This window comes from Puma concolor, chromosome D4 (genome assembly GCF_028749965.1).
Source record: "Puma concolor isolate L17-30 chromosome D4, mPumCon1.1.hap2, whole genome shotgun sequence".
Taxonomy (NCBI): Eukaryota; Metazoa; Chordata; class Mammalia; order Carnivora; family Felidae; genus Puma; species Puma concolor.
Window position 1 is genome coordinate 87263995 of NC_141679.1, and position 26034 is coordinate 87290028.

At 56.8% G+C, this 26034-nt stretch overlaps 1 protein-coding gene across 2 annotated transcripts in view; it reads right to left on the reverse strand.

The window, feature by feature from the left end:
* Nucleotides 1-24564, reverse strand: part of EEIG1 (estrogen-induced osteoclastogenesis regulator 1) — a 35785-nt gene extending 11221 nt beyond the window's left edge. The window contains exons 1-6 of one of the 2 annotated variants that reach the window (XM_086684123.1): nucleotides 23541-24564; nucleotides 18923-18931; nucleotides 17683-17704; nucleotides 12285-12421; nucleotides 778-898; nucleotides 486-515 (exon numbers count right to left, since the gene is read on the reverse strand). In XM_086684123.1, coding sequence (XP_086540249.1) covers nucleotides 486-515; nucleotides 778-898; nucleotides 12285-12421; nucleotides 17683-17704; nucleotides 18923-18931; nucleotides 23541-23686 — 465 coding nt within the window. In that variant the 5' untranslated portion in view covers nucleotides 23687-24564. The remainder of the gene's footprint in view (nucleotides 1-485; nucleotides 516-777; nucleotides 899-12284; nucleotides 12422-17682; nucleotides 17705-18922; nucleotides 18932-23540) is intronic. The other variant, XM_086684122.1, reaches the window with a different exon arrangement.
* Between the last annotated feature and the right edge of the window lie 1470 nt (nucleotides 24565-26034).

Sequence of the window (26034 nt, forward strand, 5' to 3'; positions counted from 1 at the left end):
CCTCACATACCGGCAAGCGGAAACCACGCTGTCGAATCTGTTTAGAACAAGTCTCCTTTGTGTATTTAAAGATCCCACTGTCTGCGTGCACATAGGTACACGTACGGGGAGCTCATTCCATACTCCTCTGACCCACACGCGCGTATGTTTTATTCGCCGCTCTGTGTATTTCCTAACTTTCTTTTCCTTAAACGGTCTGGAGAGACCTTAACGAACCCAAGGATGGGATCTGGGGAGGAAGCCTACAGGGGAAGGGGGTGGAAACTTCCCTTTTCACTCCGAACTTCTGTGCCATTTGTGTTGTGACAAGCACATGGGACCTTTATATTAAGTGCAAAGACAATCAATAAAGACATTTCCAAAAAACAATACATCTCATGCAGAGCTGAGTGTCTCCTGTTTGGGGCAGAGAAGGGGCTGGAAGTTCTTCTGGGAGCTTCCCTCATGCCTGTTCCACCCCACTATCCCTTCACAGCCCCACTCACCTTGGAATAAGCCTTCCCGCCTTTCAGCTCCTGCACAGAGAGACAGAGACACAAGCAGCAGCGTAACTGGGGAATCCAAGCGATCTCGGGCATCTCCCTAGGTGCCTCCCACCCCACACCAAATCTGACTGCTGGGGGGGAAGACAAGCCAAGGGGCAGAGCGACTCATTCCATGCTCTCTCAAGGGGACAGGTCAGGGGATGGGCCTAAAGCCACTGGACCAGCGGCCTCACACCCGCCGCCTTGGCCTTGGGCCCGCAGCCCCCCGCCCCAGCCCGGAGCCCAGCCTCACCTTGCGCACCGACACACGGAAGATGCAGGGGTCCAGCAGGCCGGTGGCCGGGTTGGCGCTCATCTTACACACGAAGGTGAACCTCTTCCGCCACCGCACGCAGTTTTCCCGCACCTCCTCCCTGCAGGGCAGACAGACAGGTGAGCACAAGCAGGCAGGTCAGCACAGGTATCAGGGACAGGGCTGGCCTTTAGGGAGTAGAGGGAGGAGGGGAGCTCTGGCTTTTTACTTTGTATCAGAGAGTGACTGTGTTTTCCTAACAAGAACATGCTTGTGTAAGTGTTGCAAAAACAAAAATAGTAAGTGATTAAAAGTGAAAAAACACAAGGTAGGGGTGAGGTCAGGCTGGAGGCAGCTACTCCTTGTCCCTGCTCCCAGCACTGCCCCCTCCCCTTGTCCTGTGGCTCCTTCCTCTGCCATTACCTCCCACTGGCCCCTGACCATTCTGTTCGGCCGACCTTCCTTCACAACAGTCTTCCCCAGCAGACGAAAAGCGAGGTGAGCTGCCCAGTGTCGCCCAAACAGGAAACAGTTGGCCTTCGGAGACCATTTCTTTGCCACTAACAACAACGATAGTAATAATAGCCATGTCTAGCGCTCGGATCGCACTTCACACGTGCTGGGCAGCTCTCACGGCACTTTAGTGGGGCTGCTCCCAGGGTCAGAGACCCACGATCACGCCCGCCCTTCCAGCAGCTGTCTGGGACGGCTACTACCCTTAGCCCCATCCCACATGCACACACGCCGGAGCTCAGGGGGCTAGCATGCTGGCCCGAGGCCCACCGCAGGCACAGCAGAACAGGGCCTTGACCTTGAGCAGTGGGCCCCAGGGGCTGCATGCGTCACTCTCACCATACCGGCCTGAGACACCACCTTGGGGTCCTCGGCTTCCCTGACACTAACTGGGGGTCTGGCCTTCCGGCCCGCACTCCTGCTACACCTGGGAAGTATCACCAGACCGAAAACCGCAACACACCCTTAATAGGGAAATGCTTCGTGCCCTGGGAGCCAGAGCAATGCCAGGAGCTCCCCCAGCCTCTCCCGGCTGCTCGGCAGGACCTGGGGTGGCACTGGTGAGTCTGCATCCCTGCACAGCTCCCCGGCCCCCCACAGCCCGCCTGGCAGAGCCTGTGCTCAGGAAGGGGTGGCCACGGAAGGGAAGGGACGGCATGAGAGACATTATCTCCTGCTTCATCATCCCATCTAACAGGAACAGCCACGTGGACAGATGAGGAAGTGACCGCCCTACACCCCGGGGGACCCGAGGATCACAGGTTAATTGTCAGACTGGGGCCTGAGGTTGGAGGGTCAGCGCAAGCAGAGCATCATCGGAACGGGGTCGTGTTTGCTTCTCGCACGACCTCAGACAGTAGGCTCTATGCCACCCCCTTCTACCGCTGAGGGCACTGGGACCCCAAGAGACTGCCCCAGATCACATCCCCAGTGACTGACAGTGCAGGATTTGAACCCAGGACTGTCTGACTGCAGTCAAAGCATTTGGCCATCACCTTGGTTCACAGGCCCCAGAGCCGGGGAAGGCCTGGCAGGTGGAACCCACCAGGGTTCTGGGGCCAGCAGTGCCCTGCGATGTACCTGAGACCCCACCAGTGTCTCTGACTGACAAGTATGAGTCAGGCACTGAGCCTGTGGTGGACTTTATTCACAGACCGACAGTGACAGTTACCCCGGTGATGACTCAGTGTCACCAGGAGGGGGTGGAGGGAAGGGTGAGTCAGGGTAGATGACTGACTTGCAGGGGGGTGACATTCAAGCTCAGGCAGGAATGAAGAGAGGGGAGTAGCCAGTGGGGGAGACAGTTCCAGGCAGAGGAAACAGCATGAGTGAGGAACAAATATACTTTGGTTTCCTTGGCTATGAAAACCCCTGCGCCAAGCCTCTCTGAGGAGCCCCCTCCGGACTCTACAAGGCTTCTCCTACATCCTGTCGGGGCCGTGACGAGGGACAACAGGACTTGGGTCAGGCAGACCTGGGCTCACGGCCCTCAGATCACTGAGTGACTCAGCGAGAGCTCGACCTCTCCACCCTCATGGGCAAAACAGGCACGCCACCCGCTGACTTGTGGGCACCAGGAGGCATCAGTAGGTCCCTCAAAGGCCCCAGCCTGGGGAGGTCCGTGAGACGTGTCTTGCGTGATGAAGACACTGGGGGTCCAGAGGGACTGTCCCCAACGTGCTCTGACCTTGTTAGGAAGGGGAGCTCCAGCGACTCCCTGCAGCCCCAGTACTGGCACAAACAGAAAAGGTTGGGGCTAGAGACGAGGGGGAGGGAGAAGAGTGCCCAACCCCCAGCAGACGTGGCAGGGACCTTCAAGAAGCGGGTGCCACAGGGGGAGCAGGGGCCCCGGGCTGGGGAGCAGCCCCTGCCGCAACCATGCTGGTTCCACCCATTCATTCAAATATGTGCCAGTCCCTGTCCTACACACTGGGACCACCGCAGTGACCAGCTTACATTGTGGTGGGACAAAAACGAGGTCAAGCAAACTAGAAAAAGAAATGGTAGTGGGCGGAAAGAACTAGAATTACCTTTATTGGCAGATAATTTGAGCTTGTATGTAGAAAATCACAAAGTGGGGCGCCTGGGTGGCGCAGTCGGTTAAGCGTCCGACTTCAGCCAGGTCACCATCTCGCGGTCCGTGAGTTCGAGCCCCGCGTCAGGCTCTGGGCTGATGGCTCGGAGCCTGGAGCCTGTTTCCGATTCTGTGTCTCCCTCTCTCTCTGCCCCTCCCCCGTTCATGCTCTGTCTCTCTCCGTCCCAAAAATAAATAAACATTGAAAAAAAAAATAAAAAAAAATAAAAAAAAGAAAATCACAAAGAATCCACCAAAAGCTATCAGAATACAAGAGTTTAGCAAGGTTTCAGGATACAAGATCAGTAAACAAAAATCCATTATTTCTATATACTAGTGAACATCCACCATGAAATGAAGGAAATAATTCCATTTACAGAAAAGCCAAAAAGAACACAATAAATAGAATCAAATTTAACAAAAGAAGTACAAAATATATTCTCTGAAAACTACCAAACATTATTGAAAGAAATTCAAGAAGATCTAAATAAATGGAAACACATCCTACAGTCATGTTTCAAAAGATCTAATCTTGGTGTGACAATACTAGCAAATCGATCTAAAAATTTAACACAATCTCAGCTGGCTTCTTTGTAGAAATTTGACACCTTGGCCCTAAACCTTCGAAATTTAAGGAACCAGGATAGTCAAAGCATCTAGAAAAAGTGGAACAGAGCATAATCAAAGGATTCAATGTCTCTGGCTGCAAAACTTCTACAAAGCCACCCTAATCAAGAAAAGATGGTTCTGGCCTAAGGATGGACACCTAGATCATCGGAATGGAATTAGGAGCTCAGAAATAAACCTTCACGTTTATGGTCAATTGGTTTTCAGCAAGGGTGCCTGCCAGTAGGGAAAGAGGGTGGTCTTTAACAAAAGTTGCCGGGACAATGAGATATTCCTGTGCGAGTGAATGATGTAGGACTCGTGTCTCACACCACATACAGTAACTAACTCAATATGAATCAAAGACCTAAATTTAAGAGCTCAGACCCTTAACCGCCTGGGTGGTTCCAGGTGGTTAAGCATCTGACTGACGGGCTCAGGTCATGATTTCATCGTTTGTGAGTTTGAGTCCCGCATCGTGCTCGGCACTGACACTGTGGAGCCTGCCTGGGATTCTCTCTCCTTCTCTCTGCCCCTCCCCAGCTTGTGTACCCGCTCTCTCTCTCTCAAAATAAATAAATAAAAACTTTTTTTTTAATGCCCAAATTATGACAGTCTTCAAAAAAATATAGGATAAATCTTTGTGATCCGGAATTAGGCAAGGGTTTCTCAGATAGGACCCCAAAAGAACAGGCAACAAAAGATAGAAATGCTGGATTTCAGGGGCGCCTGGGTAGCTCAGTTGGTTGAGCATCCGACTTCAGCTCAGGGCATGATCTCGTGGTTCGTGAGTTCAAGCCCCCTGTCAGGCTCTGTGCTGACAGCTCAGAACCTGCAGCCTGCTTCAGATTCTGTGTCTCCCTATCTCTCTGCCCCTCCCTTGCTGACACACACTCTCTCTCTCAAAAAAAAAAAAATAAATAAATAAAAAAAAGAAACAGCTTTCTCAATATTGAAGACACATTAAAAAAATGTATAGGCACATAAAAAAAAAGAAATACTGGATTTCATCAAAATTAGCCTTTTTTGTGACTCAAAGGGCACCATGAAGAAAGTGAGACAGTGGCTCAGTCAGTTAAGCATCTGACTTCAGCTCAGGTCATGATCTTGTGGTTCATGGGTTCAAGCCCTGTGTCAGGCTCTGTGCTGACAGCTCAGAGCCTGGAGCCTTGCTTTAGATTCTGTGTCTCCCTCTCTCTCTCTGCCCTGCCCCCACTTGCGTGCGTGCGCTCACGCGCGCACTCTCTCTCTCTGTCAAAAATAAACAAACATTAGGGGTGTTTGGGTGGCTATCAGTTAAGCGTCCAACTTTGGCTCAGGTCATGATCTCACAGTTCATGAGTTCAAGCCCTGCATTGGGCTCCGTGCTGACAGCTCAGAGCCTGAAGCCTGCTTTGGATTCTGTCTCTCCGCCTCTCTCTGCCCCTCCCCTGCTCTCTCTCCCTCTCTCAAAAATAAACATTAGAAATAATTAAAAATAAATCAATAGTGAGAAGGCAACCCACAGATGAAGGAAACTATCTGCAGACCAGATACATCACAAGGGAATTGTCGCCAACCAATATGTAAAGGGCGCTTACAACTTAACAGTGAAAAACAACCCAATTTAAAAATGGGCAGATGATCTGAACACACATTTCTCCAAAGAAGATACGCAAATGGCCAACAAGCACATGAGCAGCTGCTCAACATCATTCGCCATCAGGGACACACAAATCAAAACTATAACGAGTTACCACTTCATACGCACTGGGAAGGCTATAATCAAGACCGATAATAACAAGTGATGGCGAGGGGGTGGAGACACTGGAACCCTCCTACACAGCTGGTGGGAATGTAAATCGGTGCACCCCCTTTGGAAAACAATCTGGCAGGTCCTCAAAACATTCAACTCAGAGTTACCTTATGACTCAGCAATGCTACTCCTAGGTGTATATCCAACAGAAATGAAACATATGTCCACAAAAAACAGATTGTGCATGAATGCATACAGCGATATTCGTAACAGCTCAAAAGCGAAAGCTACCCAAATATCCATCAACCGGTGAATGAATCCATTAAACGTGGTCTATCCATTCAGTGGAATTATTGCTCAGCAATCAGAAGAAATTAAGCACTTAACACCTGTTACCCCGTGGCTCAACCTTGTGATATGCTAAATGAAAGAAGCCAGTCACAAAGAACTGCATGTTGTGTGATCCCACTTAGATGAGATGTCCAGAATGGGCAAATCGCTAAGAGATAAAAGACTGGTTGGTGATTGCCAGGGGCTAGGGGATTCGGGAGAAAATAGCGAGGGACTGCCAATGGGTATGACGTTTCCGTCTGGGGGTGATGAAAATGTTCTAAAATTGACTGTGCTGATGGCTGCACAACACTGTCAAGAGACTAAAAGCCACTGAAATGTGTGCTTTAAACAGGTGAAAAACCAAAAAACACGGTAGGCCGGATAAAGAGAGAAAAATGGAGAAAACAGAGGGGGTGTGGTTGGTGAGGGAGCAGGGGGTTAGGTGTCATGAGGGGCCTCAAGGGCCCGGGTGAGGTCTTTGAATCTTATTCTGACGGTGCCTCTGTCTTGCCACGACGGCTTTAGGCACAGGCAGAGAGCAACCCTGGAGTAGGTGGGTGGAAGGGTGGAAAGCAGCCAGAGGCCCAAGCCTGAAATGGGAAGCTGGGGGCCGGCCATGGCTTCCACGTGGACCCTCAGATCTCCACTCACCCCCCCTCCACTCAACTCAGCCCAGGCGTTGGAAGCAGCTGCTGGAGACCTGAGGAGAACGCTCACAGTGTCGGGCATGTTGAAACACCCCAAGGAATTAGGATTAGTGTCTGGGAACAAAAGCCGGTATCGGATTGTAGGCTCTCTCCCTGCCCCTTTGTGAGTCTGCCCTGGGAACGAGCGGCCAGGAAGCCTGAGGCCCTCTCCGGGTTCCTGTGGGCCTGCCAGGCCGAACCAGAGAAAGCCACGTGGTGCCCTCCCAGGCTCAGGTAACAGGCGCCTTCCTCTCCCTCCGCAGGAAGATGGGCCAGGACAGGGCTCACTGGAATCAGTGCTGGGCCACCCCCTTGTTTCCACAGGGCTCTAAATACACACTATTAAATGCCACCACTCCCACGGGAGAGGCTCACACCTCCGCCCTGGCCCACCCCAGGAGGGCACAGGGAGGGTAAAATAAACACCCAGCAGCGGCCATTTCCCGAGGGCCTGCCATGTGCTACCTGGAGCCCTTCGACACTGAAAGTTGCATGCTATCGTGGCCAATCCTCGCTGAGTGAGGCTCAGAAAGGTTGAGTCACCCACCCATAGTCGCAGAGCTGTGAGGAGCACGCCTGTGTCCAGAGCCCATGTCACAGAGCCAGAGATGGCCCAGCCAGGACTCGGCCCTACGGCCACCTCTGGAGAGAGGGACTCGGGCACCCCTAGTCGGGTGCAAGGGAGTCACAGGTTCAGGAGAGGGATGATGGAGGGAGATGAACACAGGCTCAGGGGCAGGGGAGGGCTGTTCATAAAAAAGGCAGGAATGAGGATGTCAAGCAAGTCAGTTGCCATGAGCCCCAGGGGGGAGCTGGCCAGGCTTGTGGAAGTCTCAGGGACTTGATTCACTCATAAACCTTTTATTAAGCACTTTTATTAAGCACTACTTGGTAGCTGCCAGGTAGAGCTGAAGGCCCTGGGGATACGAACATCGAACGAAACAGAAATTCCTGCCCTCCAGGGACTTACAGTCTGGCAGTGGGTAGTAGGAGACCGACAAAATGGGGAGACACCTATCAGATGGTGGCCTAAGTGCTGTGGAGGAAAAAGGGGACCAGGTGGGGAAGCAGGCAGTGCCCAGGCGGAGAGAGCGTGAGAGAAAGGTGCCCAGGGAAGGTGACATCTGAGCAAAGAGCTGAAGGAGGTGAGAGTGACCCAGGCACTGGGGACAAGCCGTCCAGGCAGGAGGAAGAGCTTAAGTGCAGAGACCCTGAGGTGAGAGCGTGCCTGACATGTTTAAGAGACTTTTTAAAAATGCTTATTTATTTATTTTGAGAGAGAGAGAGAGAGAGGGAGAGAGCACGAGCAGGGGAGGGGCAGAGAGAGAGAGAGAGGGAGAGAGAATCCCAAGCAGGCTCTGTACTGTCAGCGCAGAGCCCGATGTGGGGCTCGAACTCACGAACCGTGAGCTCGTGACCTGAGCCGAAATCAAGAGTTGGAGCCACCCAGGTGCCCCTTGACATGTTTAACAAAGCCAAGGAGGCCAGTGTGGCTGGAGCAGAGTAAGCAAGGGGGCCGGTGGGGGCGAAACTGGAGAGGGGGTCATGGCCCCAAGCTTCCAAGCCGTGGAGAGGTGCCGTCGATCATGGACGTCCACGTGTGCACAGGTGCGTAGGGAAGGACAAAGAGACGACATGAGGGGAAGGGCAACTGTGTCCTTTTCTTTCCGAACTGGAACTATCAAGGTGGCTTTTTTTTAAAAGCACAACTAGGGAGAAATGAACTCGTCTGGGAGTTCTCAGCATTGCAGTGACGTCTGAGGCCACAAAGCCACTGTGGCGAACGAGCCCCGGCAATAGCAGAGGCCCCACGCGAGACCCCTGATGGGTGGCTAGGACCCTGACAGGTGAGTGCCACGTGACACTGCTATGACCTCGATGGACTGTGGACCCCGGGGACAGGGACCGGGCCTGGCTAGGCACCGTTGGCCTCCGCGTACATGGGCAGTGACAGGAGGCACAGTGAGCGCCTGTCTCGGAAAGATGGGGAGTGTGAAAGAATTAAAACCAACGAACATCTAGGGAGAAAAGTCAAAATAAGATGTTCGTTAAGAAAACAGGACTGGGGCGCCAACTCTTGATTTCCGCTCAGGTCGTGATCTCAAGGTTGCAAGCGCCGCATCGGACTCTATGCTGACAGTGCAGGGTCTGCTTGGGATGGTCTCTCTCCACACCCCCCCCCAAAATAAATAAATAAACTTAAAAGAAAATAAAAACCATACAGGACTGTGCGTCCCCTCTGCTTGTCCTGCTGACGTGGCTCAGGATAGGTGGGAAAATGGAACTAAAAAGACGATGTAGCCTAGAGAGGAGCTATCCAGAAGCCTGGACTCCGGGCTTCTGGGCAAGGGGCTCATTCTCATTCATCTGTGTGCTGGCATGAGGGGACAGGTCGAAGGAAGGAGAGAGCTCATAGCAGGTCTGGCTGGGGTGGGATGAGGGACCAAGACCGTTTTCTTCATTTCTGTCCAAGAATCATTTCTATGATCGAAATGTAAACCGAGAAATGCAAAAAGGGCGTGAGATCAGAAGGGGTGGTCAAAGGCAAAATCATCTCCCTGATTCAAGGTCTGGGCCCACACTCGCCCTCCTTCAGGACCAGGCGCCCCTCACCCCCCAAGCCTAGGGTTTCAGGCATGAGTACCCAGAGCCATGCTGCCAGGGATAGGTAATTACAGAGACTGGGTTTTCAGGGGAGTTTTGTTTTTAGCTTTAAGATATACAATTAGACGTCCAAATCCCAGGAGGCAGGGTGAGCCCTCCACCCACCGCAGCCTACTGTGGCCATCCCAGTGGCAGAATTCTGTTATTTCTGGGTTGTCCTGAAATAGGACAGAGCACCACACCAGGCTGCTGTCATCAGGCCAGCAGAACTCCCTTGGAGCCCCCCTGGCCCCAAATCCCAGGGCCTCTATTACGTATCCACAAAGACTTACTGTGGGTGCTGGCTTGGCACGAGGCCCCGGGTGGGTGTGGGGACACTACGGGAGCAGTCCTCCTGAGGGAGTCCCCAGTTGAGTGGGGGAGACAGATACTACACAAGTGACCGATAACTGCCACCAGCCTCCGAGAGTGCAGACAGGGGCCTGACCCGGTCTGGGGCAGTGACACCAGAGCTGGGACCTCAAGGTGAGGTTGGCCAGGTGAAGATTAGATGAGATGTCCTAGGTCATGGGAACGGCCCAGGAAGACCCAGAGGGAAAGGGGTGGCTTCCAGGAAGAGATAGGACAAGGCCAGGGAGGGGCGGGATCAGGTTGGTGAGTGACCCCAGGAGGTCTGTCTCAGGGAGCCCGGGCTTCTTCATCTGCAGAAGGGTGACACTGCCCACCGCCTGAGGCTGTCACAGGGTGACTCCGCGGTGCCGTGTCCAGCTCCTTCCTCCTGATCAGCTGGACGGGGAACACAGAGAATTCTGTCAACACGGTGCGGGTGGCTGCGTCTTCCTAGTATCTGCCTTGCCGTGTGTCAGAGACCAAGGCAGCTGGCCACCACTGGGGCCTCACGCAGATGATGATGGCATTTCACCTGTCACCACTATCTCCCCAGAGCCCAGGACAGAGCTGAGCAGAGTGCGACTCTCACTCTAGACCACATTCCCCCGCACCCCTCCAGGCTCATCTTTAATTTAATCAATAGTAAAATCAGATCCTGTTCACTGAGCTTGTTCTACAGTAAGAGTGTTTCTTTTTTTTTTTTTTTTAATTTTTTAAAAACGTTTTTATTTATTTTTGAGACAGAGACAGAGCGTGAGCAGGGGAGGGGCAGAGAGAGAGGGAGACACGGAATCTGAAGCAGGCTCCGGGTTCTGAGCTGTCGGCCCAGAGCCCGACGCGGGGCTTGAACCACGAACTGTGAGATCATGAGCTGAGCTGAAGTCGGACGCTCAACCGATTGAGCCACCCAGGCGCCCCTACAGGAGAGTGTTTCATATACATGACCAACCGAATTTTACCACAATCCCATGAGGCGTGTGCCATTATCATTGCCAATTTACAGATGAAGAAACTGAGGTCCAGAGAAGGGCAGGATAGGTCCCAACTCACAGAACAACAGGGTGGGATGCTAGTCTGAGGCGGCCCGACATCACGGCACAGATTCACTTCTTCCCCGTGTCCGTTCCCCTCAAAAGCAGGAAGTGGACCTGGGAGGCGGGAAGTGCTTCTTCCCGGGCCCCAGCCACTTGAAGGCTGTGAGGAGTGGCGGGCCAGGTTGAAGTGAGCCCCCATCCTCGGCCCCTCAGAGAAGTTCGGGACTCCCAGCAGGAGACACCTCAGAGGCCAGGCTCCACAGTTCCCCAAAGTCGGCTCACTGCCGCGTCCCCGGCACCCGGCCCAGACCAGCATCACGACCCAGGAAGTGCAGCAAGATCCCAGAGCCTTAGCAGCCCCGGCGTCCCCGTCACTCAGGTGACGAGGGATCGGTGCGGTGGGAGCCACCTCCTGGCCACAGGCTGTCCATGGCCCCCAGGGTCCTTGCAGATGGGAACCAGTTAGGCCCTTCGTTGCCTCCCCCTGGAGCTGGAGCAAGGATGCGGCACGGCCAGCAGTCACCAGAGGAGCAGAGAGTCAGGAGAAGGGAACCCGGGGTATCAGTGGGGCAGCCCATGGAACAGCCTCCGGTGTGACCCCACGCCCAGCCTCAGCACCTCGCCCTCCCAGCCGCCTGGCCTCTTCTGCACCTCCGGCTCATGACCACCGCCGCCCGCCAGCACGGAACCCCAGTCTGGCAGGGAGTGGCTCAGTCGTGGCCACAGGCAAGGCCCCATAGGACAGGGCTTCTCAGACTTGAGTGAACACCGCAAACTCCTTGGCTCGTCACGCAGATTCCCAGGCCCTGCCAGAGCTACAGAATGCAGGGTGTCTGGACCTCAGCACCACTGCCATCCCGAGATGGAAATTCTGGGTTGTGGGGGCGGGGGTGGGGGGTGGGGGTCTCCTGTGCATCGTCGGATATTCAGCAGCACCCTGCCGGGAGTACAACGCCAGCTGGGACCACCAAAACTGTCTTCAGACATCGCCAGCTGTCTCCCCAGGGACAAAGTCACCCCGTGAAGAACCACTGCTGCAGGCCTCGGGCCGAACTTTTGGAACACGCCCTCCTGTGATTCCGATGCAGGAGCTGGGCCCCCACCTAAGAGAGGGCACATCCGCAAGGACTGAGTGGGACCCCAGGGACCCCTCAGCCCCAGCTGTGCTCCTGGGTTCCTGAGAACGCTGGCCCCTGGATTCTTCCCATCTAGCCCCTACAATGACAGGTAAGCAGAGCGAGGCTGCACCCCCAAGTCCCTCCCAGCTGGTCCAGCAGCCCCGGGGAAGGGGGTGCTGTCACGGTGCCCAGCCTGCTCCTCCTCAGCCACACCCACTCCATCATCTCCAGCCCTTGCTGGGTTCCTGGAAGAACGAGCGGTCGGTCGCAGTGATGCAACCCAGGTTCCCGGCTGATGAAACCCAGCCCAGGCCGGGAGAGGCGAGAGTCTAATAAGGAAACAATTTAAATCCACAACATCTGCCTGCGCTTCCCCGAAGAGAAGACAGCACAGCCGCCCGGGGAGGGGCCCACCCCAGGGAGCAGCCAAGGCGTCCATCCAGGGGCTGTGAGGCGCTCGAGCTCCCATCCCAGCAACGTGGCCAACGTGGCAGCCCAGCGGCATCGGGCTCCTGCCAGGAATTCAGGGCCGCGTGCTGGGAAGCAGCTTGCTGTGGCTCTGACACTGCCAGTGACAGGGTGAGGCGGCAGCCAGTTCCTAGAAGCCAGCCACTCTGTGCTGACACCGGAGTGCTGGGCGGGGGCGGGCGGGTGGAGGGAGGGGGCCCCCGGCCGCCCCGAGACCTCTTCTCTGCTCCCCTGCCAATAGGAGTCCTGCTGCTGGCCCAGGAGCAAAGGCTGGCATCAGCAAGTGACCCATGGAAGTACAGAATGGACAGCCCCCTGGGGGCTTCAGAAACTCCACATCAGAAAAGGGGTAGGGGGTCAGCCAAACCACTCAGGCTTAGTGGGGAAGCGTCAGGGTTAGGAGTAGGATTCTGGACTCACATGCACCTGAGTTTGAATCCTGCCATTCATCAGCCCCACAACCCTGAGCTGGATCAAAACCCCAAAAGCGGGCAGGTGCCAGCTTCCCCATTTTGCAGACACAGGCACATAGCCTCTCTGCCCCAGCCTTCTGCACCCAGTCAGGCCATGTAGGTGGCCTCCCCACCACTCAGGCGAGGGCCTATGGACGCTCTTCTCAACTGACAACGGTGGGCCATTCCCTCTCGTTCTCAGAGCCATTGAAGGGGTCCAAAGTAGACTGCTAGCTTTGACCAAGTGCTGATCCAATCCCATGCACCCCACTACCCAGTGTGACCCAGCCTGGCTCCTGTTTCCTAGGTATCCAGGCATACGTGCCAGGTGCTACTGAAGCATTAACTCTCTGCAGGCACGACCGCCACCTACTTCACAGATGAGCAAACTCTCAAGAAGTCCTCCGCTCACACAGGAGGTGCTTATCTGGCCCACCAAGCCTGACCTCACGAGCCCACCCCTAGAGGGCACTCACATGGAATGGGGGATGTGGCTGCAACCGTCGGAAGCAGGAAGCCAGGCTCCTAACTGAGCCTCCCCTTGCCCACCCCAGGACCATATATCTGGATATTTCCCCAGGCCTTGAACCCGGCAGGTGGCCCAGGCTGCTCTTGGCTGACTCACATCTGGGTGGCGTTTGAATCATCCAAGGAAGACAAACAGGGGGGAGGGAATCCCATCCCCAGAGTCCTGTTCCTTGAATGGCTGGACGTAAGTGAGTCACGGGTGTGTCCCTGTCCTCTGAGCCCCTATCCAACCCCGCTAGGCCTTCCAGGTAAGCACCCTTCCCCCAACTACTGTAGCTGGACAAATCACTTCCTCTTCTGGGTCTGGGTCTTAGGTGAAAACAAAACAAGGCTCCTGTGTCTCAGAGCGTGGGACTCCTGGACGCAGGGCCTTTGTCTCACTCACTGCTGCTTCTGAGTCCTGGGATGACACCTGGCACATAGTAGGTACTCAGTAAGTATCCAATGACTAAATCAGTGACCTTCACAGCCCTGCTCTCAACAAGGGCTGCCATGGGCCTTCGTGCAATGCTCTTTCCGTCTCCAGGAAGAGGGCCTCCCAGCTGTGGCTGGGCTATGTCCTCTGGTTCTCCACAGAGTCCAAGGTGTCGAGAGTTATCGCTACCTCTGGATCTGTCCCCAGCTGTTCCCACTGCCCCGCACATGGCTCCCTGGTCTTCTGAAGTGACCAAGGAATTCTCAGAGACCACTCAGACTCAGAGTCATGTCTCCTCACAGACTCAGACCTGTTTTACCAGCCATCTTCAGCATTTCTCCGAGATTCTAACCACAGGACAGAAAGCTCAGGGTCAGGTGGGACCATGAGGCCATCACTCACCATTCTCTACCTCCTCCTTGACACCTGATTCTCCTACAGACTCATGCTCTGACCCTGGGCCAATCACTGCCTCTGTCATTCACTTATGCCATATACATTAACTGAGCATTAGCTACACTGAGCTGGGCCTGAGGGGGACGCTGAAGATACCCCCCGAATAAGCCTGGGCATCAGTCTTGTCTGCATCCAAACCGGGCATGGCCATTCTCACTCATGTCCATGTGATTCCTCTTCAGCCAACTCAAAATCTTCAGAAGGGGCTGGAGCCTTCTCTTGGCATTCACAGAGAGTACCCAGTCAGTCAAAGGGCCATTCCCAAAAAATGGGTCAGGGCCAGAGCAGGAGGGAGAAGCCAATGCCTCCCCTCCCCCTCGGTGCTCAGTACTTCTCTGAGCATGGTTGCGACTAATGGTCTCCCCCGGCTCATGGGCCCCCAGGTCAGGGGCCATGGCTGTCTTGGCCACTGCTGGGCCCAGTGCCCAGTGCAGGATCAGGGCAGTAGCCTGGCTCGAATCACAAATGTTTGCTGACTGGGTGAAAAACAGGAAGAGAGAAGAGAGACAGTTAAAAGGAGAAATGGAGGAACGTGGATTTTTCCTTTCTGTCCCACCCGTGGATCCCCTCCAATAACTGCCCTGGATTAATACCAATCACTGCCAGCCTTCGCTGAGCACGTACTCTGTGCCAGGGGCTATGCTGGGTACACAACAGGTGTTAATCTACTTAATCCCACACCAAATAGCTTATCACCCCATTTCACAGATGAAGAAAGCAAGGCTTAGCGAGATCCCGTGGTCTGGCAGCCTCAAGAGCCACTCCTCCCTCTGAACTGCCAAGCCCTGTGGTCCAGAAGCCCCTGCTGGGGTTTGCGAGCAGCAGAAGGAAAATCTGCAGCCGGAGAAGACCGCTGGCAGCTGCCAAGATGAGTTATGGCCTCGTAAACAGGAGCGATGCTTATCAGGTCAGGACGGTTCAGACCGCCCTTCCAGCAAGACTGAGGACCTCCTCCAGGCTTCCAGGCACCCAAGAAGGAGCTTCAGTTTTGTCTAGAGGCGCCCAGCACTCCCGAAGGCGTGGGAGGTCTCACGGCTGTTGCTGACACACATGTGTGCACACACATCCTCAGTGTTCAGCTCCCAGAGTCTCAGCACAGCCCTGTAACCAGCCCCCAAGGAAGAGGACAGGCCTCAGAAGTCCCTCCCAGGCATGACAGCCACCCGGCAAAGATAACCTCATCCTGACCTGTATCAGGTGGGTTTTGAATCAGATTGTTTTTGACCTTTATATAAACAACATCACACAACGTGCTCCTGTCTGCTTCCTTCCCTCAATGTCGTTTGTGACGCCCGTCCTGGTTGTGAGGGGCAGCGGTGGAGGCTCGAGCCTTGTTTTTGAACCATTCCATGATGACCGAGGTGGGAAGCTGCCCTCTCAGCTGAAAGCCACCTCCCCTTCTGCAAACTGGAGCCCCAGGCGGTCAACACCATGGCTGCCCCTGGTCCTAAGCGATCTGACTCCTCCACCGGCTTCCTGCCTGGGAAAGGTCCAACCCCCTCCTCCCATGGCCTCCTGCCACTCCAAGCCCCCAGGCCACTGGCTCCTCCCTGCTCAGCACTCTTGCCCTCGCCCTCCCACCACCCCAGGGTGCTCTTCTCCCCACCACCTGCCCACTCCTCACTGGGACCAAACCCAGCATCGCTTCCTGTGTGTGGCGGGGGAGGGCTGTGATTGTAGGACTTTACCCCCAGGAGCCACCACGGGCCCTACACACAGAAGGTGTTCAGGAAATTATCCCTGAGGGACTGAGGGCCGCAGGTGTGCTGCCCCCGCGTGTCTGCTTGCAGAGAGGAAGCAATAGGAGGAGAAGATGCCGGGCCTGCAAACAGGGCCCAGACTTCTGCCTTCCTTCCCAGAGCCCTCCCGAGCCCTGGGCTATATGCACCTTCTCCCCTCTCAGCAAGTTTCATCTGTGTTTGGCTGCCAGGTACGTGGCCCTGTGCTGAACAGGTAGTCCCCCGCCCCCGTATGAGCACCCCCACACCATGGAGGAAGAAACCAAGGCTGAGAGGACAAGGCCTCTGGCCACAGTCCCAGAGCCAGCGAGCAGCTGCCAAGGTCCAACAGCAGAGCCCGGGGCGGGCCCCAACCCCCTCGTCCTCCGCATCCCACCAGGAGCATCCCCACCTCCCACAACCCATCAGTGCCCCCAGCTGCCTCTCCATCACACCCTCTGAGCCCATGGTGGTGCCCAGCTGCCCGCTATGCGGGTGAGGGCTGCTCCTGACACGGACTGATACCTCTGGCCCCGGGGTGGGGAGGGGCTGGACCCAAGCAGCTGGCAGTGGCCGGCACACGATCCGGCACACGATCCGGCACCATCAGTGCCCACGCTGGTTTGGTGCCAAGAGAGAAAAGTCCCAGCCCCGTGCCAGCAACGACCAACAGCAGCAAGTCCCAGGACTAAGATGCAGTGGAGGCCACTCCTGCCCAGTCCGGGGAAGAAGTGAAGAGACAGGGACACAGCCTATAGTGTCCCAAGATAAGGGCCCATAGTGGGTGTACAGGACAAAAGAATCCAGGGGGGGCTTCCCAGAGGAGGTGGCTCTTGGGCTGAGCAGGAGTTTAGCTGAGTGAAGCAGTGGGGGAAGGGAGCCTGAGGTCAAAGTAACTGCAGAAACAAATAGCTAGAAGAGTGAGGTCCAGTGGGAGCCAGGGGAGCACCAGGGGCCTCCCACCCACTGAGGGGCCCCTGGCTTCCTCACCCGCTCCCGTCTCCAGAGTCTGACACCGGGGACCTCCACCTCGAGTGGGGGGGGGCTATCTTCAGCCTGTCAGAGTGGGTTCCAAAGCTGGCCGTGGAGAGGGTCCCTTCCCGCAGGCAGGAGCCCACCCCACCCCAGCCCAGGCCCTCCTGGGGAGAGTGCCCCAGCTCTCTCTGGCTCAGAGCCAAGCACCCCAAGGTTCTAACCAATGGGGGCAAAAAAGCACAGAGACCCACTGGGGCGCCTGGGTGGCTCAGTCGGTTAAGTGTCCAGTCTTGATCTCGGCTCAGGTCATGATCTCGCAGTACTTCTGGGTTCGAGCTGCACATTAGGCTTGGTGCCGACAGCAAGAAGCCTGCTTGGGATTCTCTCTCTGCCCCTCCCCTGCCCTCTCTCTCTCTCTTAAAAAATAAATAAACTAAAAAAAAAAGGAAAGGCACGGTCACGGAGACCCACCGGAGACCCTGTGCTCCAGCATGCTAGCACGCCCCTTAGACACTAAATGTGCTCCTCGCCCACTCCCCCACTTCTGGAAGGCAGAGAGCCCCCTGGGGAAAGTGCGCTCTCTCCACAGCACTCCGGTCAGTCCTGGCCCACAAACAAGTGCCAGCTGCCACAGGACCAGTGGGCAAAGGGGGTAGGAACTGAGGTGTGCACCCAGCCCACCGCTGTGACTCAGTCCAGGGATGGGAGGATGGACTGCAGTGTGCACTGTGCTTCTAGCATGTGCCAGAAGCCAAGCTGGACGCTTGACAGGCATTATCTCACTGCGTCCTCCCAAGAACACTGCGAGGCAGGCACAACCAGCTCCACTTGGTAGGGTCTAAAGGACTAAGTCCCTTGCCCAAGGTCACACAGGCAGCAAGAGGCAGGACAGGAATGTCCTTCCCAGTCCTACAGCAGGGGCAAGGCACCAGCCTGACCGAACACGCAAAGTCCTCCATCAGAGCTGCTTCCTCCTGACCGCTGAACCAAGTTGGCTGAGGGGGCTGCTGGCTGGCCACTCTCAGTTGACATCTGGGTAGGGACGGGGGGATGGCGACTCCAAGCCTGCACGTGGGCGCTTTTCCAAGCCCAAGGTGCCAAAAATGGCTCAGAGCGGAGACCACAGGTTTGCAACCACAGCCCTAAGCAGACACCATTGCCAGGCACAGACTGGGCAGTTTAAGGCCTCACCAAGGCCACCAACGGCATGGTGTGACCTCACGGAGAGCCAGAAGGCCCAGGAGATGACAGACGTCGGGTCACAGGGCACATCTGAAGCCCTGGGAGCTGGTCTGGTGTCTCTACAACTAGAAGCACTGGCCAGGCAAGATGGATAATGAAGAGAGACGCCCCCGCTGCCCCCACCTCATGTTAAGTTACAGGTCACTTTCTTTTTTTTTTTTTTTTTAAATTTTTTTTTTTCAACGTTTATTTATTTTTGGGACAGAGAGAGACAGAGCATGAACGGGGGAGGGGCAGAGAGAGAGGGAGACACAGAATCGGAAGCAGGCTCCAGGCTCTGAGCCATCAGCCCAGAGCCCGACGCGGGGCTCGAACTCACGGACCGCGAGATCGTGACCTGGCTGAAGTCGGACGCTCAACCGACTGCGCCACCCAGGCGCCCCAGTTACAGGTCACTTTCTAAGCAAATCCGATGTCTGTCACCTGCTCAAACCTTGCCGTGGCTGTCTGTCAGGATGAAGATAAACGCATACTGGCTGCCATGGTGTTGTACTGCCCATCCCCGGCAACAGGCAAGTGACCGCACGGTCGCCCCATGGCAGTCACCAGACTCCATACGCTGAGTCCTCAGGCTCCTGAGGCACGTGAGCAGACAAACCAGTGGCCGTCACAAGGCTCAGTAAAGGCTTCCCAAATGCAAGTCAGGACTTCCAGGTACCGAACAAGCCGAGTTCAAGGGCACTCAGGGCCCTCAGACACACGATGTCATCGCTGCTAAGAACCCCTGGCCAGAGTGGCTACCAGGACAGAGCCTGAAGTGAGGAACAGGCCTCAGGGAATAGCCTTGGCTCCGGAGACTCAGATCGCCTCAGGTCAGGGCTCTGCCACTGCCAGGCTGGGAGACAGGCGGCAGGGCTGCCAGGGTGGCACCTGCCAAAGGTGTGGCCAGCTGGCAGCAAAGGCCAGGTCCAAGGAGCAGACACCAAGGCCAGGCACAGGCTGGACAGGTTCAGGCTTCACCAGGGGCACCAGCAGCACGGTCTGACCCAACGGCTGGCCTGGTGCCACAGCCCGGCTGCCTGGGGTGGCCTTTATGGCTCGCCAGCAGGACCTCTCTCCGCAAGTGTCTGCCTCCTCATGCCCCCCAGCCCGCACAAGGAAGGCCTTCTGCAGAGGCCCCGGGGACCAGGCAGGACCTAGTAACGTGAGGGAGACAGACTATGGCAGAAGTCCAAGGGTGTACAGTGGGGTCAGGAGCCTAGAGCAGGCAGCCCGTGGAGAAGGCAGTCGCAAAGCCCCTTGGGCCAAATGCTGCCACGCGGCACTGTTGCCAGATACCCAACTTAAAAGAAACCGAAAGTCTGGATTTTTACTCTGTCAAAAACTATCCGAGCACAGTATGGGGCAGCCAAACCCCAGCAATATTTGGCCACTGTGCACCCTCTGAACTTCCACCTTCTAGCAGCCACTAAGCAATAGTGGTGCCAGTCACTTCAGGACCAGGAAACCCACCTGCCCACTCTGCCTGCCAACCTTCCCTCCAGTCTGCCCACTCTTCTCTCTCTCTCCCTGCCACCACGCAGCCGGGCCAGCAAAACCCGCTCAGCCAATTCCAACTGGCCCTTACAGGGTGCTGGTCAGGCCCCCTTGTGTCTTCTCCACTCAGCAGCCAAGAGCCATCATCCTAATGGGCAAACCAGGCCGCACTGCTCCCCTGCCCCTCGGCTGGGCCCTCAAGGCCAGGAGCAGTCAGGCCCAGCAACTCCTCCTCCTCATTTGCACCAGCCCCCCAACCCTTCGGCTAAGGAGGTGCTCTCCTCCTGAGAGGACTTGCTATAAGGTAAATCAGCGCCTCCCTCTCCCTCCCTCCCCTGGCACCGCCAGCACGTGCATGGGCTGGGCCACAGGACCCGTGCCAACCGGGCACAGAGCCCTCTCGGGATGTTTGGGATTCTTCTTGCCTGAAGGATAGATTGGCTCAAGGCTGGAAGCCTGCACCCTGCCCTGGAGAGACCACGGCCCAACCTGCTGCCTCCCAACTCACCAGACTTGGCTGGGACCTCGGCATCCCTCCCAGGACCCCGGGAAAGCCTTCCAGATGCCATTTGGATGCATCTGCCTGGAAGGCCTCCAGGCAGGGACCTTGGCAAATGCCTACTCTGCCCCAGTGCCAGCCCATGCCTGGCCCCAAATCCACAGCAGCGATTTTAGCTTCACCCCCACCTGTGGCCCTAGGGCCCCTTTTCCTCAGATGTCACAGGACCTAGCTTGGTGCCTAGAAAGTATCCAAATCTGGACTTTCCCAATCTGGACCCAGCCCAATAAAAAGAACCTTCTTCAAAAGTCTGAGGATATCACATGGGCTGTAGCTGCTTCCAGCCCTCTGCTACCAAGGCAAGGCAGGACTTCGGAGCTGGGCCTGCCCAATTTAAATCACAGCCCTGCCACTCCCTAGCTGAGTGACACGGGCCCATCACTTCAGGTGTCCTGACCCCAGTTTCCTCATCAGCTCATGGAGCGGTTCCAGGGCTCAACCGATCACACATCCAAGGTGCTCGGCAGGTCCCTGGCACACAGTAAGTACACATCAAAGGCAGTTTAAACCCTAATGATAAAAAGGTTATCTTCCCAACTGCATTACCAGATGGGTGACTGGCACGTGACTTCACCTCTCCGGCCTTGGTGCCCCTCCGGGTGACCAAGAGGATTAGCGGACATACCGCTTGCAGAACACTGAGCACGGCACCGGGCACGTAGCGCCGGCCCTCGGAATATGGTAGCTGTGAGCGTCACTGTTCGTAAGGAGGCCTCAGAAGGCTGAGGCTGGGGAACAGCGCGACATACCACCTGTTCTACCTGCTCAAATTGGGTCAGGCTGGAGCTGTGTACCCGGCTGTTGCCATGGCACCCAACATAAGGAAACACTCCAGCTAGGAAGGCGGGTGCTGCAGGGGTGGGGCCTCAGGCCTGCCTCACTCACACAACCCCCATGCCGCCACCAGCAGTCTCTGGGCCATCCCAGGGGTCCCTGGGGTTGGGAAGCGTATGCTGTTGGATCTGGGCCCAGGATCTGAGCAGGTCTCATCACCTCTGACCCTATTCGAACTCCAAAACAATGGGGCCTTGGCCATCTGGAAGGGTGGGCTGTGAGGCGGGGCTCCCAGACTGCAGAACAGGATGGGTGGGATGGGAGTGGAGGTGAAAGGAGCCCAGGAACCCCTATCTCCTGGGCAGAAGCCAAAGCAGCTCTAAAGCAGCCTCAGGTCCCAACATCACTGTCTGCTCTCTTCAGCCACACCTGCCCAGCAGCAGACAGGTACCCAGAGCTCACTAAGCGTCCAGCCTTGGGGGCTCAACGTCAGCTCCTCCCTCCACAACCCTCTCAGGTTTCATCCAGGATGAGGGCTGGGAAAAGTTGTTTGGGCTCGGCTGGGTTCAGGGAATCCATGGCTCCTTGCCAGGAGGGAAGAAGGGGAGGCAGAGGGTGAAATCCACATGCTGTGGGCCAAAACCTAGAACTTTCTAGAGCTTCCTAGATGAGGAGGCAGCTTTATGGCAATGGAAAGGCTGACGGGCCAGGTAGGGTGACGGTGGCCCCAGTGCCTGGGAGGAGACCTCAGTCTGGGGCTGAATACCGGTTCCTCAACGGGATCCAATACCCTGCTCACATATAGACCCTCTGCTGACTCCAGCTGGTCCCTCCAAGACACAGGACGGCTGGGGCCTGGGGCCTGGACCCCTCCCTCTGCCATAAGTAACTACAACTGCTGCAACAACAGGCACAGACATTACCCATGATCCTCACAACTCTAGGGACAGGTGTGACTTCTCCCACTTCACAGACAAGGCAACAAAGGCTCAAAGGTAGAAGAGGGTAGTGGTTAAAAGCACACCCCAACTCTGAATCTGGGCTCTGCTGTATTTGCTCAGGCAAATCACTCCTTCCCTGAGCCTCAGTTTTCACCTCTGTAAAATGGGGATAAAAATCCTACAGCGCCCCCTCCCCACCTGGACCCGGCTCCATGGCATAGTCAAGGAATTAAGGAAGAAGTGCTAATAAAACAGGCAGCACAGCACCAACAAATGCTGGTTCTTGGAATCCAAGAGGTTAGGGAACTCGCCCAAGGTCACCCGGCCGTGAGTGGCCGACCACAGGCCCTAGCTCTGAGCACAACCCCATCCCCGAAACCTTGTGCTGCTATGTGGGTGGCCACGGGATCACAGGCTTCCCAGGCAGCGGAGGACCGCCACCAGCCCCCACAGCAAAGGGCAGCCCTTCTCTGAATTCCTCAGATAAGCAATTCCTGGCAGACTGGGGAGCCTCCGGGCCTAAGTGGGCCCAAGTGCAGAGAAAAGGCACCCCACCCTGTCCACACCAGAGATTCCTAAATCTGGGTTAGGCTGTATGCCCACCTACCCCCTACCCCACGCCCCGCACCCGTCCTCCCAGATCACCAGATTCATCCAACAGGTCTCCAAATAGGCCAAGTTGACAACTACCTCCTGTGAGGTCCCTGGAAAGCCCTTACTTCCTCTTTCTGGGCCTCAGTTTCTCCATTGCAGAACCACGAAGCAGCTCCAGCCAACTGGGCCCACAAGGAGGTCTGAGGAGCAAAGGGACAGACCAGGGAAGGGAACCAGCATGTCCTAGGCACATGTCCCAGGCCCTGGTACTGCATTCTATCTACTGAAACTTCTCCACAACTCTTACAGAGACCTGCACTGGGCCCAGAAAGTGACAGATCCAGGACTCAAACCCCCATCTGCCAGACTCAGAAACACTCTCCCCACCACAGGCCCAAACTATGTAATCCCAGGTGGGCCCATTCAGTGGGGGCAGCTTGGGAACTCAGTCACCCTCAGCAATGAGCTGGACAGCTGGACCTGCAGGATGGGGAAGAACACAAAACCAAACTGGATTGGGCCTCTTTCTGAGAGAGTGGCAGCCTCCTTAACAAGGGCATTTGCAATGCAAAACAACCCAGCCCCAGCCAAAAGAGGACAGTCACTCAGAGAGGGCTGGGCAGGCCAAAACCTAGCCACCTCCCTCCATCCAGACCAGGAGTGCCTGGGAACCTGTGGCTGGCCCAGTCTCTAAATCATATGACAGCCCAAGCGGCCAGCTGGGTGCAAGGTGGCCTGGAATACTCCTGATTGCCTCAGCCCTTCCAGGCACAAACCCTGGTGGGCTCTTTGTGCAAGTCTGAGGAATGGGCCGGCATGCAGGGCCCCAAGACGGGCTGAAAGAATGAACCCCCACCTAACCAGCTGGTCACCTGCAGACGGGTGCCTGGCACCCTGCCAGCTTCTCAGGCCCAGACCTCCCAGATCACTCAGCCCTGCCTTGTGCAAACCTGCCCCAGACACACATAATCCCCAGAACTCCCTGGGCCCACAAGGGCGCTTCCACGTGCCAAGTGACTAGATCTGGCTCATCATCCCCCTCCCCTGCAGGCGCGACTGCCCCAACTCCTACCTTGACGACAAGCTGACAAAATCCCCGCCATCCAGCAGCCGGACTTTGCAGAAGAGGACTCCGTTCACGAAGGGGACCGCAGTCAGCTCCTCCAGGGTGAAAGTGGTTTGAAATTTGAATTTCTTCTTCTTCATCAAGAAAGCCATGAGCGAGTTCCCTGAGTCTGAAGCCCCGAAGGCCAAAAAAGGGGGGAAGCCAGAAATCCCCAGGATTCCTTTCCCTACACCACACCCCCTCCTCAAAACATCAGAGCCGGATCCCGCCCAGATGGTGGCGAAGGCGGCCGAGCGGGCGGAGATCTGAGTCCGGAGGGCCCAGGTCTGAGCGACCAGTCCAGTTCTCGGGCCGGCTGGCTTCACCGTCGGGGAGCCGGGGCTCGGAGGGGCTCGGAGTGGCCGGGGGCTTCACCGGCATGTAAACAGCGGGGCATGGCCCAGGAGGCAGGGGTAGGGGTGGCGGGCGGCGAGAGACCGGCCGCGCTGGAGGGCAGCATCCCGCACCGCGGTCCCCGGGGAGCTCTCAGCCGCGCTACCGGGCGCGGCTGGCGGACCGGGGAGGCCGAGGGCGGCGGGCGGCCCCGCCCCCGCCCCGCTGGCGGCCGGGGGAGGCGCCCTCGCCGCGCACACGCCCCCGCACCTGGGAGCGGGCGGCCCTAGCAGGTGAGTCCGGGGCTGCTGAGGGCACCCCCAGGGGGCGACCGGGAGCTCTGGGGGCCTCTCCGGGAGGCGCGACGGGGACACTCCCGGCCGGGAACGGCCGGCCGCGGCCCCCTCCGGGCGGGCACCAGGCCCGGGCAGCCGGGGCGCCGCCTCCTCTTCGGTCCTGGGTCCCGCGCCGCGGGCCCCGGCGGAGCTGAGGCGCCTTTCCGGCCGGCCGGTGGCACCCGCCTCGCTCGCCAACTCTGCCCAGCACCCCGCGAGCAGCAGCGCCGCCGCCTGCGCTCCGGACGCGGCAGCCCGGGCCCGACGCTGTGCGGCGCCACTCGGAGAATGCTGAGGCCCAGCGCGGCCGCCCGCGGAGCCGCCGCCGAGCGCGGGAGGGGCGGGGCACCGGCGGCCCAGGCTGCCCGCGATTGGGCGACCCCGCGGGGCGGGCGCGGAGCGCGACTGGGGGACGGCAGCGTGGGGCGGGACTTGCGGGAGGCAGAGGCGGCCCAAGACGCTTGGATTGGTGCGCCGCGCGGCTGGACCCGCCTCCTCGGACTAGGCCGGGAGAAGGGAAGGGGAGAGGGCCCCCCGAGAAGGCGGTGGGAGGTCGCGGGGCGGGAAGCCCAGGCTGGTCCGGTGAGGAGGAGGGCGCGAGCGGAAGAAAAGAAGAAACAATGAAAAGAAACTATACGAACACTATGGCTGTAATGGCCCTCCAGCGTCCCCCCTCCCCCCCCCCCCCGAGACTTGAACTCGTTAGACACTAAATCGAGCCCAGAGGTAGTGAATCCATTTTTCAGAAAAAACACCCAGAGAGGTGGCCAGGACTAGACCAAGCAGGTTCTTCGCCTGGGAATCTAGTTCCGAACACTGAGAAGGAAGTGTCTGCAAAGGCTTAGCCGAAGGAATGACTTGGAGCAGTTCATCACGCAACCCGTGCTAGACCCAGCTTCTCCCCCAACCTGCTTTTCCAAGCCTTTTGTTGTCGGCTAGCTTCTTAGATAGTTATGGCTGGTCTCTCTGACTACATTAACTCCCCTGGATGCAGAGACCGCTTCTAGAGCCTCGGACCTCCCAGACTCTGAACACATTGTAGTTCATTCATTCAGCCCCGAAATGTTAAGGGGCAATCTGCTCCCAGCTGTGTGAGTGGTGGCCCTCTCCTCCGAGCCTCTCTAAGCCAAGGATCAGGTGAAGAAGCAGCCTGGGACACAGGCAGCAACAAATCTGGTAGATGAGAACTGTGATAGTGGATGTACAGGGGCCTGGAGGAGCTGCGTGGATGCAGGGACGAGGGCGAAACCATGAGGCTTCTCACACAAAGTTATCCAAGCCATAGCGGGATGCGTGCCCCGAGTTAGGCAGGGCCCATGCAGAGGGAGCCTCTAGAGGCCAGGAAAACAGAGTGAGGTGCCCACAGAAGCCCTGACTACTTCATCTGGCTGCATTGAGATCTGGGGGAGGCAGAGGGCAAGAGATACAGCTGGAAGGCCTGTGGTGGCTGGATCTTGCAGAGTCTTGTAGGCCAGAGTAAGGAGGGGAGCCACTCACACATTTTGAACAGGAGAGTGACCCAGACTTGTTGTTTGTTGTAAGAAGCTTGCTCTCACGGTAGGTAGTGTGGAGGAGAGCATATGGGAAACAGGGGCGAGGAGGCTTGTGTTGATCCAGGCAAGAAATGATGAAGGCAGAACCTCAGAGCTGAGAGAAAACGAGAGGATGGGTTTGAGAGGCATTTGGAGACAGAAACTGAATGGACTTGGGGCTGAGTTGAGTCCAGACATGTAACTGAGGGTTCAAATTTCTGATTTCTTCATTTGACTACAGTCTTGACCCTGGAGCACAGG